The sequence below is a fragment of the Pseudopodoces humilis genome, chromosome 6, assembly GCF_049639895.1.
Source record: "Pseudopodoces humilis isolate 2021_Gansu_Grassland_sample_001 chromosome 6, ASM4963989v1, whole genome shotgun sequence".
Taxonomy (NCBI): domain Eukaryota; kingdom Metazoa; phylum Chordata; class Aves; order Passeriformes; family Paridae; genus Pseudopodoces; species Pseudopodoces humilis.
In genome coordinates this window covers 8107805-8127601 of record NC_142205.1, presented here as the reverse complement: position 1 = coordinate 8127601, position 19797 = coordinate 8107805, and the positions used below count along the sequence as shown (strand labels likewise).

The 19797-nt window shown below is 38.4% G+C and overlaps 1 protein-coding gene across 6 annotated transcripts in view; it reads right to left on the bottom strand.

Moving 5' to 3' along the window:
• Positions 1-19797, bottom strand: part of NSD2 (nuclear receptor binding SET domain protein 2) — a 74534-nt gene that overhangs the window by 7876 nt on the left and 46861 nt on the right. For all 6 annotated transcript variants that reach the window (XM_088056789.1, XM_088056790.1, XM_088056791.1 and 3 more), the window contains 9 exons: positions 7476-7607; positions 6294-6417; positions 5072-5272; positions 4194-4373; positions 2982-3138; positions 2038-2243; positions 1467-1570; positions 968-1237; positions 756-872 (listed from right to left, as the gene is read on the bottom strand). In XM_088056789.1, coding sequence (XP_087912915.1) covers positions 756-872; positions 968-1237; positions 1467-1570; positions 2038-2243; positions 2982-3138; positions 4194-4373; positions 5072-5272; positions 6294-6417; positions 7476-7607 — 1491 coding nt within the window. The remainder of the gene's footprint in view (positions 1-755; positions 873-967; positions 1238-1466; positions 1571-2037; positions 2244-2981; positions 3139-4193; positions 4374-5071; positions 5273-6293; positions 6418-7475; positions 7608-19797) is intronic.

Below are 19797 nucleotides of genomic sequence, written 5' to 3'. Positions count from 1 at the left end.
CTTGTTTTTCTCCTAACAAGTTGTCTGGGGACTGAAGCAATATAATATAGATAATCTGTAACTCCTGCTGTCCAAGTTCTTCACTTTCTCCTCCTCCTGAGGAAGAAAATACTCAGAGGTGTGCATAGAAGCACAGGCGCTGAATTATTTTGGTGTGTTAATTAATCTGCTGCAATAATCTGCTGTGAATCAATTTGTGGAGGGCTGGCTGGCTACTAAGAGAGAGTGCTTTTAGAAAAGAGTTTCTACAAAAGCACAAGCCTAGTTTTGCCTAAACAATGCTGCAACAGACAGATGGCTGCAAAAAAGATTAAATGCCCTATATAGGACACAGCCTCACAATTCTATTCCACATTCTCTCAAATGAGAATTTTATTTTCTGTTGTTGAAATTTTAGTAGGTTTGCTAACAGCAATTCCTTCCACTGTATCACTGCTATTTCCCCCAAACTTCATTTTAAGACTAGGCAGGTAAGTACTTTGTACTTACAAGTACAGGTAAGTACTGTACTTCATTTCAAGCAACAAAGCACAACCTATAGACCTTAATATGTAATTTAGTAAATAACACAGAACTAAGGAGATTCATTATGTACATACAGAATGGAGAAAGCAGGCAGAGAAGATGCAACACTGTGAATATGTGAAACTGCAGAATGTCAAAGGAAGCAGAGCATCCTGCCAAGGTGATCAACAGAACAAGAGATCAAAATAAGGTTGTAAGTAAATAATGGCAAAACCCATCATATACCCTACCTTATCAATAGTAAGCATATAGAAGTGGGTGATGTCATTTTCATGTGCATATTTGATTCTTGCCATACATTCCTCTTCATCAATCAGCTCTCCCACATATTCATTCACAAACTCCCCCTGAAAGACACCAAGTATCACTAGTGAAGTATATCCCAAACCCACAAAGAGCATCGCAGGCCGCCGATTCTGTGCTGGGCAAGAACAATTCCTACCTTTTTAATGTCCCTCTTGGCAACCAGACCCCAGCCTTTGCCATCAGTTTTGATGATCTTTGTCTCGGGGTACTGGCGCTTCGTAAAGCACTGGTTCTGGCACCGCTCTCCCGCCGGACAAACTTGTGGGTGGCACTCGTACATCAGCATCCGATTGAGGCACTCGGAATCAAAGCCACAAGGGTTTTCATCCGTGGGTTTGCAGTTGCACTTGGGAATCTCAGATATGTCAGCAGTGTATATCTGCACTTTACCACAAGGTTTATTCACCTGAAAAATTCATTATAATAGAGAAAATATGATTTTAGGAAAGTCAATTTTATTGCCAGAGTTACACAGTGGTTGCTAATTTGGTTTTGCAGCACTAGATGCTCCAATGAAAGCAAAATTTTACCATCTCATGACTGTAAAAGCACAGTTACCATCATTACAACCTGACCCCATTTTGCTGCTTAGCTCAAATCTTCGAGAACCCAAGTGTCATTTCCTCAAACTTTACCTTAATATGTTTGTATGGTGGAGGTTTACGTTCACTCTCCTGGGTTTCTTTGGCTTCTCGCTGCAGCTTTATTTCTCGAAATCGAGTTTCAGCTTCTTGCAAAGCTGAAAAAGATTGCAGCATCAACAGAAATACCAGAAAGAGGATTACTCTCCCAAAACTGACTTGCTCATGCCCATGTGTGTTAAAACAAAGCATTGCTTACTTTCTAGTCCCATCATTCAATTTTCTTGCAAACAATGCTTCTGGAGTGTTAATGTTTTTAACAGATTTATAAACTCTGCTTTTTCAGTCTCCCAGTCTGAGAAAGCCTGAGTCTACTCTCTTAGTCTTTATTTTAGCTTTCCAGAGAGTAAAAATCATCAGATATAATTTCAGTTAGATGCCAATCTTTTACAAGACATTAAAATAATGTTTTCATGCAAAGACAGCAATAACGACTGCTGCCCAAGACACCACGAATTTCTTTAATTCAATGTTGTAAAACAAATGTTCAAAACCCAAGGCAATGTGTGAAGAAAGCAAAGCATGCATATCCCAAGATTATTTTTGTTTACTTTTAGCTATGTACCATTTTTGAAGACTTTTCCAATTCCTTTGATCCCTTGGTATCTACTCCCTCTGTCTCCCTCCATGTAAGGAAACACCCGTGCTTGGTGCGTCCAATAGTAATCCTTAGAACCAAAGAAAAACACAGGAAATTCTCCGATTTCATGCTTCATTTTCTGGATATTTGGGGGAACGTTTTTCGGATGGCAAACTTCTGCAGGCCACCATCTAGCACAGAAGTACAAATAAAAAAATACAGCATTTTAGTCAAGCTCTTTCTTGCAAGAGACAGTTTAACAAAATTATTCGAAACAGCAGTAACTGGTTATTATCTCCAAGATCCAAGAGGATTTAAAATCCTTTCCTCGCCTCTCTTAGTAGAGAGTGAGAGAAGACTAGGAAAGGAAAGCCAGACATGCAGATCTGTGGGAATTCACCTGCCTGCAAGGTAAGCACACACACAGGACTCCCTGTGTCTGGGTAGCAAAACCATCATCTTTACAAGACCTGCACATACGGTAATTATCAAAGATCAAGAGAAGGTCAATAACACCTATTAATGTTCCAAGGATAACCCTCAGCTACCTCTACCTCACTCAAATCTCATCCAAGTGTCAAACATCAACAACCTGAGTGACTGATGTCCCAGCCTGTGAGGGAGTACTTCAGTCAATTACCAGTTACACCAGTTTATTGGCAGAGATCTCTGACACAGAGGTTGAAAGCTCATACACTGGAGGCAGGAGTCAGAAGACTCGAGGAGCCCTGTATGGGTAATGCCTTGGCCAAGAGCAACAGCAAGACTGCAAGTCTTTGAACATGAAGCTTGCAAGGAGGTGAGGTCCCGACTTCAGAGAGGAGTCAGAAATCAGTGTGCAGCAAGGCTGGCCTACAGGAGTAACCAGTTGTATAATCCTTAGTAAAACATGCCAGTACTGTAAAACAACACAAATTCCTTCATCAGACCTGTAATTTCCCAGTTTAACCCAAATAATATCCTGGAAATGGAGCTTCTTGCCCGCCCTGCAGTCATTGCAGTACCAGCTCCCATCTGGCATTTCGATGTTTAAGCAGTCAGGGTGAAAGGCTGCTGGGCAGGACTCGCAGCACAGCAAACTTCCACCTGCAGAGACACAGAAAAAGGAAAAAAGGTTGGAAAACGTCAAGATCTAAGTATAAGTTTTGCATTCCAGACAGGTAAGAAATGATGCACATGTGGTATGTTCAATTAGAAAATAAATGGTTAAAACATGCTGTCCCTCAGCAACAAACACACACATCACTTAGCTGGGTACAGCAGCCAAAAGGTCCTGACTAACCTGAATGCCTGGCAGACTTGGGTTAGTAAGACATTCAAAATAACAGGCAAGTTGGTGATAAAAACGCCAGAATAACGCACAAATTATAATTATTTTGCTGTACTTTAATGACTACAGTATGTTTAATGTAGTTTTAGTATATATTAACATTTCTATGTAAGAAAAATTATAACCACAACAGATTTCTCTTATGATTTTGGGGTTTTTTTCCCCCCTCTGGGGGGCAGAAGGAACAAGGTTGTTAGTTTGTTCCATCAATTATCAAGTGGAAAGTTGGCTGCAGCTTAAAAGCTGCTATGCTGCATGTTAATTTGTTAACAAATCAGGTAAAATTTCACTGCTACAAGTTTAATCAGCACTATGCATTTTGTGGTTCTCAATAAGGAACAGATTTATTGTACAAGATAAAACAAAACACCCTTAATTAGTGGCAAACCCAGCAACAACTAATACTGTTTCAATTTGCAATCTGCTGCTAAACTAAAAGAAACTCTTAAAATATTTATGGTGTAATATTACATATTAGCAATAAAGAAACATAAAAAGCTTTCGTACATTGAACACAGGAGAAAGAACAGAAAAATACTCATTAGGTGTCTGTTGTAAAGAATTAAATTGGGCTTCTGGTTATTGGATAAAGCCCAAGTAAAAACACTCTTTAATAAAGTATTTCTGAAAAAAAAAGGGTATTTGAAACCCTGAAGCAGCATAAGCCAGCTTGACATTATAACAAAACCTAACTTAATATGCCACACTTCTACCAATTTGCTCCAAACAGATTAGAAAAACAATGCTAAGGCTGAAGAACGAAACGTTTTGACACAGCATTTCTGAAGGGGTTTGCTCCCCAGGCATTTACCTTTGGAGCACACAAAGCACCAGCTGACATTGACATGGGCGTGGTGGCTTTTCCCCTTCGTGGCAGTGAAGTGGTTGGTGCAGATGATGCTGTTGGAGGCGATGACGGCGCATCCCGCGGCAATGCAAACGTCCCCGGCGTGGTACGCAACGGGGCAGCGCACGCAGCGCATCATCTTCCCTGCACAGCACAACACTCACAGGTCACTCTGGGGCAAAACTGACTCGTGGCAAAGCACAACACTCTGAGTTACTGTGGCACAAAACTGACTCGTTATTTCGGCAAACAAGATGGTAGTGCTGAGACACCCTACACACACACACACAAACCCCCAGCCATTATTTTTTCAACGCTTGCGTATTTGCAACAATACTGAATTAATAAAGCTTTTTAGAGAACCCTACACCAAATTTAAAGCACTCTAAGACTTTAATTATGCACACCAGGGTAGACCAGCTCTTTTTGAGTTTTAATTTTGTCTGCAAATGTTGCTCAAAGCTAAAAACCTGCACAGAATCAAAATGTCTCCATGTTCATCGAGCCTTGCTGCAGTGTTTGTACATTCTCAGGTCCTGCCCTCACTGCTTTGCCTCTCTCCTCATTATCTATACATTCTAGATTTCATTCTCTCTTGAGAAGAAAACATGGTTAACCATGGTTAACTGAAATCTAGTTTAAAAAAGAGCATGAACAAGGCAAATACTAAATCTGACTAAAATTTACTCTATTACTACTTTTTAAAAAATGCTGGATCAATTGATAGTCCATTTATGCCTAACAAAACTGCAGTTAGCAGCTCTCAAATGGACACATTCATTACCTTAACATAACATAAATAAAATTAATTCATCAGTCATAAAAATGTAAAATGAAGCTACCTTTTGAAATTCGTGGATGTGAGGGGTTACTAACATGACAACTGAGGCAGCTGTGGAGAGGACATCGAAAACCCCTGTTCTCAAACACAGTGAGATGAAATTTTTTCACACAAGCTTCGTGGTAGAATTTTCCACAGTGAGACACCACACAGCGTTTCACATCTGCCTTTCTCTCCTTACACACGAAACAGGTGTGCACACCTAGTGGCAAAATAATAAACAGAATGTAATATCCAAACACACAAAATTAAAACACTTCTCTCATGCCTTTATGTTATGCATGAGGGAGTTGCTTTTGTGGTGTGGAGGAGGTTTTTTTCAACAAATCAAATTGCATTACTTGATGCAGCAATCTATTTACTTTAGCTCTTTAGTATTAAATACTGATCTGCTCAGATACAAATAAAATAAAGTTACAAAGCAAACCCGTTTGCAGTTGAAGTGTACACAACAACACCCAAAGCCTCTCCTATATGATTTTATGTTCTTATTTATAAGCCTCAGTACGCCAGGACAAGCATGAATTTTTAGTTTTCAAATTTTTTTAAACCAATTAAATAAGATGATGGCTTGTCTGTGGTCCTCTGAAAATTGAAGCAGGATCACAAACCAAAGACAAGCGTCCTCTAATCCTTTTTCTGGACTAGCTGGAACAGCTTTATTTTGAAGCAGCAGCTCCAACAAGGTTTACTGCATGTACTGAAATGAGCTTATGAGCAAGAACACAAATCTTATGTAAAGTTTTGCAATTAAGAACTTCCAAGCAGTTATTACAGGATTAGAAGCAAATTAAATTAATAGCAATAAGGTAGTCTTTTAACAGGAAAAGCAAAAGGCTGATACAGACACACAAAGGACTGGAAAAGAACTTCAAACATATCACTCGCTGCTCTTTTGTTTAGGATTTCTTAAGTCTGTGATAGTCTTTAAACCTCATCTGTAATTGTACTCAGAAAGCAAATAATCTGCAGTTATTAAGGCAATAGAATTCTGATTAAATTAGCCATGTTGCAAGAAGAGTTCTCACTGAAAACAGGATGAACTTTGTAAAACATGGCACACTTAGTGGTACTCTAGGAACTCCCACCCTGTCAGGTCCCAAAGGATAAATAAGAGTTCTCTCAGGATACAAACTCTGTCCAGGAGGATGTCCTAGAACAATATATGGAAAAGCTATATTTTTATTTTTTTTTTTTTAATTAATAGAAAGGGACAAACTTGCCTGATGTACATTCACTACAAATGAATTTTCCTGCTGGTCTTCCAGAGAGCCCAAGGCAGCTTACATGAAAAGCTCGATAGCAAAGTCCTTCACACAGCAGGAGATCACCTGTTTTTTCACACAGCTTTTACAACACAAAGGCATTGAATGTTAAAGAAAAATTCATATGTGGAAAAAAACTGTTTTCTTTATTCCTTTTCATACTCTGCTCCTCAAAATATCTTTTCCCATTGTTGAGATAGAATTTAACAAGTGAAAGACAACTTTACAGGCATCGTCACATTTCCACCTGGCTTCAAGTTGTAACAGGTAACAGAATCATTAAACCACTAGAAATATCCCTCTCAGACCATGGATCAGGAGTAAATACAACCCGACAGAAAAAAAGGAATAGAAAAAAAAGGTGTAAGAAATATTCCCTGAGCACACTGATGCATTGGAGTAGGGTTAAAAAGCATCCTTCTTTTCCTTTTCCTTGGCAAAAGGAAATCAGTCCAGTTGGCACAATGATACTTCTATGTCTGAGTGGTTAGCAGTGACACATGCATAACTAAAAATGAACCGAACAACAGTGCTGGCAGAATTTAAGGATTACCCAACATTTATAGACAGATACAACCTCATTCCTACTATGTACAAAAGAATGGAAATGTAACTGCTTGCCCAGTCTCACAGAAACAAATTTGATCTGTCCACTTGGATTGTGTTATCATTTCATAGCCTAAGAGCCCTTCTAGAACAGTTTGAGGAAAGGCCTTTGCTTTCAACTGCTCCCTGCCTGCACACCACAGCAGGGCAGTGCTGCCATCTCTGCTGCACGCTGAGCACAAACCCCAGTGGGCTGGCTTCCTCCTCTGTGCAAACAGAGAAACCAGCAGCTCTTCTGCATCATCTGACCAGTCACCTGGCAACACTCATGTGCTTCTTCTGAGCTACAAATTATGCTTATCTTACAGATCTGGAAACTCAAGCAGAAAGGCTAAGTCACTTACTGGAGGTCAAGAAAAAAATAATGAAGTATTACGAATTCAATTTACTGCCATGGCAACCTCATCACTAACAGACATCTCAGACACACGTGCTAAACCTGTTTCTGGCCTAATATTGTAATGTTCCCATTTTATTCATATTTATAATTTTCTAAGAAAGCTCAGGAAACACAGCCCAGCTAATGTCTCTCACCTGACACACATATTCTTTTTTTGTTCCCGCTCCTCGCTCAGATTTTTTGGATGATATAGACACTTCAGTCTGAGTCTCATCAGCACTTTCATAGGGGGACTCTGAGCGCTCATCTCCTTGGCCATCAGAGATCTGAAGATTAAACACAGGTGTTAGAGAAAGCAGGTACAGATGGTCAGTTTTGCACAGCATCAGAACTGATGAAAGCAAACACACTGCAATTCACACTAGCAGACTTAGGCATGCTCTTCTGGTTTGGTTTCCCTCACCTTCAAAAAAAACACCTTGATTAAAACCACAATTTTCATTTATGGAAGTCTCATTAAAAGGATGATATAACAATGCCCCTCACCAGCAGCCAAAACAGAACACCAAAACTTTGTAATATGGCATTTTATTTATACTCAGTTCTATAATACAGTTAGCAAGAAGTGCCTAGCCATAACACAGGGACATCTTCAAATCCCTCGATTAAAGTCTGAGCATGTGATTTATGAGAGAGCAACACTCAATTTTAAAAAACAAACTTGGTGAACTCCAAGCTGCATATAAAAGTCTCCAACACAAATATTCTCCAAGGAAGTGTGAACAGCATATAGAAGAAAGGAAGAAAAGAACAAGCAGCTCTCAATATGCTTAAGGAACATTACAGTCAACAATAAAATACTACAGAAAATAGCCTTGTTATGGATAAATATATAACGGATCTATATGTAATAAATATGGGGTATTTTTAAAAATAATTGTAATTTACTTTAAGAAAACTCATCCTAAATAACATATTTGAAAGAAAACACAGAGTAGTTTTCATTTCAATAGAATTTAAGGAGGTTAATGGACAACCAAGTAATTTGTCTCATGTTACACCAGAAGATGCAGAATTTCATGCCCCCAGATGATACTTCAGTGAGTTGTGCCTCACTAGGTACATTCTCCAAGAGAGGATCACAATTTGGAATTGCAAAAGGAAGCCTTCATTTCTCCTTGAGCTCGTTCTAATGGTTATTCACACATACCATCAAAAGCACTGCCTCCTGTCCCTTCTGGGCTGTCTAACTGCAACTCACAGTTGATGATGCCTTCTCCAGCCATTTCAGCTATATTAAATGTCCCTTGGAACCAGACATTTTCCTCCTGTGGAAGCATGCTGCAATTAAGCCCGCTTCAATCCTTTTTGTTCCACCCTCTAATTTTCTCCCTAGGGGACTTTTTCCAGCATCTTAGAGCATTTTAGTGGGGTTTCTCTAAACCTTTTCTGTGCTTTAAAAAGGTTGTTGAAAAATCAAGCATGAGAACTGGATGCAATAACCCATTACAATTCTTGTAAGTACCATATCCAAAGCAAGCCAACATGATACCACTCTTCTCCACTTCTGTTCTGCTGTGCAAGAATCTCCCCAAATCTCTTCAATACAGCACTGAAAGTCACTCCAAATTGCTGTGCTATTTAAGACATTCTTTTTGCCAATAGCCATCTGTCAGGACACAGACACATCACTTTATATGAAGAATTTACTCTCTGTTTTCAGACACAGAACCTCATTTATCTACAGTAAACCACCTTTTTCTAAAAATGGCACAGCTACATGATGGAGACAGCTACATGCAACCTATTCCTTATCAACCAACCCATGTAATGTGCAAATTTATTAGAGATGATTTATTTTGGAATCAGAAAGAAAAATGTAAGACCAAACCAAGACTAGATTTAGTCTTGATAAAATCTCTTTAGAAACACTGGTTTTGAGTGATTAAGTCTCACTGCTGCTGCCAGCTAACTTGCATAAACTTCATTTAACATTTGCTTTCCTTGGTCATATATAAAACCATTTTATAAACTGGATCAGATTGACAGTTGTTGGTTGGTGGGTTTATATCCCCACTTTACTTGCAAGGGTATTAATTAATTTCCTGTGTGAAAATTCATACCTCCACCTCATCTATGAAAACTTCTACAGCTGGAGTGATTTGGAGATTCTGCCCAACCATTTCATAAGTGATTAAAAGAAACTGTAGGTAAAATCCTTGCTTTGTTCAGACACCAGGAAATCTCTGTCCCCTGGAAGGAGCTGTGAAATAGTGAACTGCAAAGTTCTTGCTGGGAAGGGGCCAATAAAGGAAGGCAGCGTGGAAGCCCAGCAAAAACACAAACCCAGTTTCCTTTATGGTTTAAGTAAGCTTACACACATGATCATTTCTGTTTAAACTATTCCCACAGAAACATTAATTGGTGTAAGTGGCACACTGCTCTAACATTTTTAGTACCTCATCATGTTCTTGTTTGAACTAGTCAGAATTAGTCATGGTTAGAAAAGGAAAAATAAGCTGGAAGGTCTTAGATCTGCATTTCTTCTCCACTTAAAAACAAAACAGAACAAAACAAAGCAAAGCAAAACAAGCAGTCTCGCTGTAACCTGACACTAGGCTTCCCCCCTTTTCCCCACACCACAAAACACCTAAACCCAGAGAAGACCCGTTTGTGCAGCACTGCTCGAGTTAACATGCTCTTCCCAGCAGCAAAAGCCAAAGAGCGCTGCCCTTGAGGAAGGTGCTCCTCTTCCCCCAGCTCACTGCTTTTGAAAACAGAGCAGAGAAACAGAACACACCCAGTGATAAATATATTTAGTTAAGAGAATGAGTCAAAGCAATGTCTTCCAGGATTTTCCTGGGTTTATACACTCTGTTAGAACGAAGGATGCAGACCTCTACATGGAAAGGGAACCCTATTGGCAGAAGACAGCTTTTCAGAAACCCCCTAGATATGGGTGACAAAATCCCAGCCACTTGTGAACCTCAGGCTGACACCAATTTTTCTACAGAAATGAGATTTTAACACCTCAGAATTAATGCACCAGCTCTTAATTTAAATTAAATTGTTACTGCGCCAAAAAAAGGAGCAGTGCTGGCAAGAATCAAATGCGACATCAGAGATGCAACCACAAAAGCCAAATTCTATCAGCCCATTTCACAAGAAAACTTGGCAATTTACATCCACCTATAGATCACTGCCAGGTTTCGAGCACAAATACCAACACACAGAGCATGAACAAAATACCCTCAGTTCATCAGCTCAAAGGCTACCAGGCTGAGAGTATCTTTACAGCTGCCAGGAGTCTCACACACTTTACAAATCAAATGCTCTACTAAGCACCAGTTTTGCATTACACAGACAAGACCGGATACCTGCTCAACTCCTAAGAGTCACTACATTCACAAGCAGCTCAGTGATACACTCCCGTGGCCTGTGCAGGCTGCAGAATGCACCTCTTCATCCCTGCCACCATGACCAAAGGTTTAACCATCCTCTCCAACAGCCATAATCCATACACAGCTCACACACACTTCACTACCAGATTTCATGGTTTAGGGCCCTAATAAAGGGGAATGTCAGCAGATTTCCTCTTGTAAGAAAGGGAATCATTTCTTTAGGATAATTTAAAGAAATGTGTCCCTTTCTTCCAATGTGAAATTGTAAGAAACAATAAATTATTGAAGAAAATACTGGTTCAATATTCAATTCAATATTGAAAAATACAGAAGAAACAATACCCTTATTTGTATCATGCAAAAGGTAAAACACTGTCTACCAGACATCTCTGAGAAAAGCTCCCTCTGTAGAGAAAGAGAACTGGAATTCAACACAGCTCCTGAAGTTATCCCACAATAGCCAATGGAAATATCAGGGAAGTAAAAGAGCATCCGTTCCTCGAGGCTTGCAGAGAAGGGGCTGAGACAACCACCTTCACCCTCATCCAGTGTTTCTCAGAGACAACTTGGAACCTAAGAGAGGTACAGCATGAGGTGGTTGGGAAAACTGTATTTCCACCCCCAGCAAGCTGCAGCAGCCCTAAGAGGTTCCAATTCATCCAGGGGACGATGAGTTTTGCAATTAAAATATGTGTAGATGGAACAGGCACTAAGTAAAGATGGTTTACAAGAAGATTGCTAGAAATCAGTTCATGCTGATGTGACACAGCCACCTCTGCAATGAAACGTAACACTTCTGTGGAAGTTTTTAACAGTTCACATACCAGAGCCCAAAACACAGTCCACAATACAAATTTAGACAGGTTTTGGGGAGCTTGTTACTTTACTTGTTCAAGTTACAAAAATAAATGTTTCCCTTGTAATCATACCAGAGCTTGCCTTGTCCTTATTTTTGTAATATAATTCTCCTAGCAAAGAAAATTGTATATAATTTACTCTTCTGAAATTCAGGCCAAGGTTCAAAGTAATCAACATTTAGATTAGTGGCAAAATGTGTTAATGGGCAATTTGCAGCTATTTTATTCTGCTTTACATTTGGAGTAATTTCTTGTTTCTCAGAAAGGCAGACTGTTTTAAAGAGCATAAATTTAGGGGGAAAAAAGCCAAGGCTGTTGTTCACTTCAGGTTTTTAGCAAGTGCCAAGTTTCTGCACTGAAATTGTACCTGAACTCTATCATCACCTCCACTTCTCTTTAGCAATTACTGCTGCTGTGACATGGAAGACACCTTTCCTCTGCTGAAGTAAGGATCACTGCAAGCACCATCAGCCTTCACATACTGCACATCAGTCAGGCTTTCCTTCCCACTTCCTTCAATTACTGAACATCAACGTTATTTTGTGAGGACTCGCCTGTAGAGGCTTTCACACTTCACTGCCTCAACACTGAGCAAGGGTGGGATTTCAGAAATCCAATGCAGCTCTTTCTACTAGGAACTGTGCACCTGCATACACAAGTGAGAAAAAGGAGGAAAACAGCCTAAAAACCAATTCATGTTCTTCACGTGAGGTGGGCCAGAACTTCAGGGGTTAGTGAGGTTCTGAATACCATTGCCACTCACAGAAATGATCAATTTCCCGCCAGGCTACTAAGGCAATCCTTCCCACGTGTCTCAGCCATTATTCACTACTTACACACGTAAGATTCAAAAGGGAACATGTAAGGACACATTACTGCATTTTTTCAAATTCCTCATAGCTTTATTATTGAAAAAAATACTTCACTACTGAGTCAAACTGGGACAAAATTTTGGCATCTCTTTGAATTCTTTCTATTTAGTATTGTATTTTTACACCTGAAAAGACAGAAATTGTAGCAATGCGTCATTAAAAATTTGATTTACTCATCTCAAGATATTTTGAGCATACATTTTATACTACTACTGTATTTTTGGAACAGTTACTCAGGCCCACCACGGTACAGGAATCAGCATATAAAGACTTCAAACGCTGCAAAGTATTTTTAATTTTCTTTTGAACAATATGCTAGAATTCCCTGTTAACAATAGCCAAAAGAAGTCCTTAAGGGATTCTTTCAGACAAACATCAGCCTATTTTTAGAAAGACTATATAACAAAGCTTGTAAAAGCCATCTTCAGCATTAATTCATAACTGAATGAAAATGTTTTGCATACTGCAATATTTGATGTACGAAGCCAGATTACATCAGCAAGTCTTGCTGAACACTGGGTAATTGTTTAATTGCTAAATATAAGGATGAGATTTACTTTTTTTTCCTGCTACTTTGACTACTTTTACCTGTTATGTGTAAAGGGGACCTACATGTGCATACGGATGCAAGGACTGTTGGTGGAATAATGGAGTTTCCTTGGCATGATTATATTGCATAAATAAGTGTTTGGTTTTCACAGAGGTTGCTGAAGAGGTTTAGATAAAGAAATGTGTGCAACTCTATACAACAGTTACAATAAGAAAACACACAAGAACATTGAAAGGAATTAAGCTGTATCAGCTATGTGCATTTTCTGAGTTTACTTGTTTATAGTCTTAATTTTGTCTGAAGCACTCTAAAATGATTAAAGGCAGGTGGGCAGGAAGTCAATTTGACAGAAGACTCAGTACACAGATTTTGTGTACAAAATCTCTTCTCAATGTTTTCCTCCTGCCAGACTTCCTCCAGCTGTAACACGAGTCCTGCAGCTGCAACACTGAGTCTGAGTTAACTGCACAGCTCATTGCACCACCAATTAAAGGTGAAAGAATAAGCACTAACACAGGGAGACATTTCTCACAGTACATCTACATACTGAATCCAGATCTATTACAATTTTTAAAGCATTTTTTACAACCAGGTACCTGATTCCAGTCTCAGCCACACACCTCAGCAGAAATGTAAGACAATTCTTCATTCCCTCTGTCTTTTTACAAAAGAGTTAAATGCGAGCTGGTATGTACACTCAGCTTGCATATTTCTAGAACCACGTGGGTGAGCTTTGCAAATGGTATTGTTCCTTCCACATCTGGGTGGTTGAAATGTCTGAAATGTCACTTATTAAAAAAAAAAAAAAGAATAAAAGTAGTGACACATTCTCAGCTGGCATCCAATCATACTGATACATGAAATAAGCTGTGAATCTGCAAAAGGATAGACTGGAATTTAAAAATTCAAATCATCCTGTGGGGTTCAAAGAAGCAGATAAAGTCAAATACTGATGTAGACATTTGCTCCATCCACTTAAAGAAAAAAATTTTTTTCTCCACTTAAAATTTTCTCCTTCCTTTCAGACAGCTCCAAAATCAGAGTAAATACCAGAGCCAACAAAACCACTGCTCTGTAATTTCAAGAAAAAAAAGGTTCAGAAATTCTAGGTCCAAAAATAAAGTGTCTGTAGTCATGCAATTAGGAGCATGAGAATTTAAGTTAGGACAGTAAGAACAAAAACATGCAAACATTCTGCTTGATCAGCTGGTGACTTGGCTATTTAATGTGTCTTTTGTTTTAGATTTAGGATTAAGTATTCATTTTAAACAGCTAATCTAAGGAAGCATCCTTGCTGGTTCAGTGTTATCCTAGAAGTGGGGAGGGGGTCATGGCTAAAGGCTGTCCTAAAGGATCAGCATCAGGATTTGTTAAAACAAAAACTTTTGTCTTGTGGAGCAGAATCAAATCCCAAATACTATGCACCGGGTGTTGGCAATTGCAGACTGAACAACATTGACACTTCTGTGCTCATCAGCTTCCCCAGGACTCCCCCTCTCCTAGATCTAATTCAGACAAGGTTTTCCTGCCATGTTTGAAGGTTTAAAATAAATTTGAAAATTTAGACTATAGAAGTTGTTAACATTTGAGCATCTATGGTCCCCGCTTTCGAAAAGGCTCCAACAGTTGCTATTCCATCAGTCACACACCTCTTTAGACTTTTCCAGCTACCAAAGTGAAATTTTTGTTCAAAAAATTTCTTCTTCAGAAAACGCACTTCATCAATTCATTCAGTCTAATAAAAGCATTTCTTGTATTACTCACATATGCTTGTGTAACAGCCTTCTTAAGCCTTAAGAATACAAGCTTTGGCCTTAGTTATTCAAGACAACGATGTTCTTCTGTCATGTTCTGTTTAAGGAGTAATAAAAACATCTAAAGGGCAAATTTTTCAAGAGCCAAAGAAGGCAAACCCTCCCACTCCCCATTGGTTTACTTGATCATCACGCTTTATAATAAAGGCTGTAGGACATCAAAAGGAAACACACCCCACTATGTACACTTATCTGAAAGCTAGGGGTATATAAAATGAAAACAAAGCATGGCAGGAAATTATTTCCTCCTGCTTGTTTGGCAGGCAAGCCTCCCCCACTGCAGGAGCAGCAGGATCCACAAAACAGAGGGCCCACAAGAAACAACCTGCACCTTTTACAGGGATGTCTTAAGCAACATCCTCTCTCAGGTCACCTGCCATTATATATATATTACGATTATATGATATGAACATATCGTATGCAAAAGATACACAGCATCTTTTCACAGGCAATTAAATAGGCACATCTTCATGAGTTCTGAATGCTGTTGCCCACTAAGTTTCACTTTCATTACCACTCAGGACACTGCTACAATCTCAGACTTCCTGACAAGACTTCAGAGTCGGTGATTTCTAGACCACAGTCACCCAGAAGGAAGTGGGCTGGGCTGGCCAAGAGCTCTCTCTAGAAAGCTTGGAGCATGCATGTTCTGATAAACTCTTTGGCTTTCCAACAGATAAAACCCAATTGCGTATCTTTTTCTTATTAAAAAAACCTGAGCAGCTAGAGGGTTGGGTTTTTGTTGTTTTTTTTTTTACTCTAAGAACAACTTATGTAAGAGTAAGTCAGTCAGCAACATACAAACAGGTCAGGCTGTATTCAAAAGACAATGTGTGCTATCGTGCACCCACACAGAGACAGAAAAACTGACAGAGCCAATTGAGTTACAGTTAACATTTCCTTTATTTCATATAAGAATTCCTGAACTGAATGAAGAGTGATATTTTGGCCCATACTGCTAGACTAGATAAATCCTTTAAGTATGCGGTGCCACAAGTGTACACAGTACTATAATAGCAAAAAAAAAAAAGACAGCCTGGGACAAGTTTCATTTTTATTATTAGCAGGAGTTAGACGTTTCAGATAAGGATATTATGCATTTCTGAATTTGCCTGGAAAGTTAATTCAAACTATGAGAACATTTTAAAACAGTATAAAATTGCCTACAGATACTCATGATACTTTGGTAGGGGATGCGGAATAAAAACCTACATCATGTAACATTCAGTTAACAGATTCTCTGCACTCTGAAGCCTAAGTAACATACAAGAGGAGAATAAGTACATAAGAAACTTAGTTTTCTACACAGAATGTGCCGTCAAAGAACAAAAGTGAAGCTTAGAACTTTTTTCCACGTGAAAATAGAACCACTGTAACAAAACTGTATGGTCTGGTGGGTGATGAAGGTCATGTAAAATGTTACAGGCTTTAGCAGAGGTCCAAGCAAGGAACAAGTCCAACTACTTGCAGTGTTCCATAAAAATGTACCCTTGACTGCTTATTGGTGCTTTCAAATGGTAAAAAAAATTCACAGGCATACAGAAACAAACACAGGAAACAACTGTCTGCTAAGTCACAGGATGTAAGGCTACACTATATACCAACTTATTCTTAAGCAATGTTTAGAAGACAGAATTATATTTGCAGGAAGCTTGAATAAAATGCTAGAAGCACAGTGATTTTGTTTAACAACCTGCAAGGTCAACTGCAACCGCTTTTTCTTTAGGTCAGTAGTTTGTTTAAAATAACATGAATTCCCTTCTTCCTTCCTGTTCTTAGGATCAAAAAGTCAGTTATTTTCACCTTCAGTAAGAGTTTTTAGTTGCATACTCCAGGACTAGACTCATACTAGACTCCAGGGTTGATAAATGGAGCTAATGTACTTTTTGAGTTGCAAGCTGTGCATGTTTCATGACTGTCTCCTCAAGCAAACACCTTACCTTTTAAGAGCTGTATGTGTTTTCTCCTCTGTGTATACATGCTAATGCCCATTAAAAATGCAGATAAATGAAATCTGTCTCAAATCAGTAATGAGAAAAACCCATGGTTTAATATGCAGAAAAAGTGCATTAAGGCTTGAATTATTATAATTTGCATTGTTAGGCCTTGGAAACACAAGAATTTGTAGCTATAACGAGGAACTGAGCTTGTTTTGACACTGGGTGTGTTACAGAAGGAAGAAAGAATTCCTCTAAGGAAGATGTTATGAAATTAAAATAAAAGCACCTCTTCAAATCTTTCCCAGGCTTCTTTAAGGTGCCATCTGCTGGTCAGCTCAGACTTGAGGCTGTGATGAATGACAGACTGGCTAACTTAGAGATTATTACATATGCTTTATTTTGTCCTCTCTTAGGAAAAGATTACAGTTTCTTTGATAAAGTTTGTAAGTAGTACCTATGATCTGCATGATACTTTGACACTTATCTGCTGTCAGCAAATTCATCCAGTTTAATGAAGCCAGACAATAATCACAAAAATTGATTGAAAAGCTAAAGCAGATATGCTTCATGCAAACACACCAAGTGTGCCAATAATCCAGCAGTAATGGTAAAGTCTTTTTTATTTATTAAAAAAATACTGATTACACTCTTACTGGCACCTACTACTTTACTGCGGGGTGGAGGGCCAAGGTAAAAAAAGAAATTAAAATACCTGCATCTCTTCTCACAAATATGTGCTTTTGGATGCTTACACCAAGTCTTACATAGCCAGCAAAAAACTACTCCGAGCTTTTGCAGACTCCAAAGTGTTGAATATCTTTTTCTCATCTGGCCCTACCCATTGCTCAATAATAATTATATTTCAGCAAAATCATATTTCACATAAGCGGCTTGTGTCAAGTGCCTAGAAGTAAAATTATTTTGTTTCAAAATTAAATGCAGGTATGAAATTCATTTATTCCTGTATAAACACTTTACTGCTTCTGTACACCCATCTTAAAACAACTTCAAAGCCCAATTTTTTGAAGGGAGTGAACCTTTAACCTCTAATATGTCACATCTATAAATCTGTTTGAACAAGTCCACACTCCCACTCTCATCTCCCTCCCAAAGTAATTTATCTATTGAAAACTTGGCCTTGCTCGATTTTATAGTATTTTGAATAAACCCCATTTAATAACTATCCCCTAATAACAACAAAAAGCATTCAAAATATTTTTTAAAACGTCAAATAAGATGCATCTTTCAAACAAGAAAGAACTGAGCACATCTTTCCTAGAACCTGGTTTTAAAGGACAGACATTAAAGGGGTGTGTAACTAACAACAGTTCTTGACAAGTAACAGTCACATCCAGGTTCTATTCTGGAACAAACTGTTCACAAAGAGTATGGGAGAAAGAAAAAGGAGAGGGAGAAAAAAAAGAACAGAATCCTCATATATACACCTTGTGAAGATGTATGTGCTTGTAGAATACAGAGAGTTTTTCCTATATTTGTTAAGAGAGCACCTAAACCAACACTTAGAAGTATTATAGTGAACACAGGAATGTGAAAGTTAATCAATAAATGTATTTCAAGTTGAGAAGAATTACATCCTACTCAATTAGCTGTGCAAGGCTTTCATCATTACCTGACAGTGTTTATTTTTAAAAAACTTTCCCTTAATACTGGAAAGTTTCTCTCCAGATGAATGCCCTCAGGACACACACATATTCAGCTGTTTAGACAAGTGCTAATAAAAAATACAAAAGGCGAAAAAGTTTTTAAGAGCCACCCACACAATATAGAATTTCTGTCTTTCCTTGTTTTGCAGAGGAGGTCAGTATTAATTTCTGAAACACATGCCTGATATTTTTGTTTTATTTAAAGGCAAAAGTATATCTAATATAGGAAACAAACTGGGCATAATCCTTAGTTGGCCCAAGTTCAGGTCAACATAGCTTTAACCAATACAAGGATTCAGTCCATTAATCTACTTTCCCCTGCACCCAGTCTCCCAAAATTATTTAACAAGGTGTGTTTTCTGTTATGACGTTTGGGACTTTTTTTCTATATCTTAACCCATTGAAAACAATTAATTCACTTTCTAGTTTCTGTATCTGTGTTCTGTGAGCAGTATATGAAGTTAATTTTTCTCAGATCATTTACTGTTTAGCAGTAGCTGAGTAAATTAGTGCTAAGTTTTAGAATTTCCATCTCAACCATATGTAAGATATAACCATATCCTTTCTTAAATGTGAAGCATTTTATGTTACAACCCAAAATCCTACAAAAAAGTGTCTTTTGTTAAGAAAGACTTCTGGATAATTAATTTTATAATCATAATCTCAAGAGAAGAATCTTTCTCCTGAGTGCACGATATTTAGAGATGCTTATTTTGAGTCAAAACCCTCCAGATTTTTCCTTAAACTAGTTGGTTGAATACCGGGTCCCAAATAGACCATTACACAGCATGCCCCATCAGCAAGGCATATCCAGAAGAAGCTGGTATGCTAAAAGATGGGAGTTTCTCAATACAGAAAACAAAGTATTACTTTACTTGGCTGCTGCTATGGACATTATTTCCTGTGGGACCTGCTTTACTTGTTTAACTGGGGTACAGGAGGGAGCATTTATTGAGGTTTTTTTTTAATTAAAATGTTTTTCCAGTTACAGTTAAGATATACAGCCATTAACATGCAATCTTTTTTCCCTACCCAAAGGTAAACTGTTTACTGAACATTGCCTAGATATTTAAACTGCATTCATTATAGCACCTCATGCATTTGTTAGGGGAGATGAAAGTCTCTAGGAGAGCTGGAAGCCCTGTTCCCTTGTTAGCAGGCAAGTATTTTCTCTACAGTTTTTGTAACACAAACTGGGTGAAGCTGTTTGTCTGTGGATATTTTACTAAATCCTACCAACTACAGATCCAAACCCATCTGCAAAACAGCATGCATACTTCACCCTCATGCTGCCACTCTTTGGCTGATTGGTTTTAACAGTGTAGATGACTTGGGGAATGGCTTAATGGATTGTATGAATACATTTCTGATACATACATTTCATTTATTGTATGTCAACTGAGAAGAATTACAGTTCC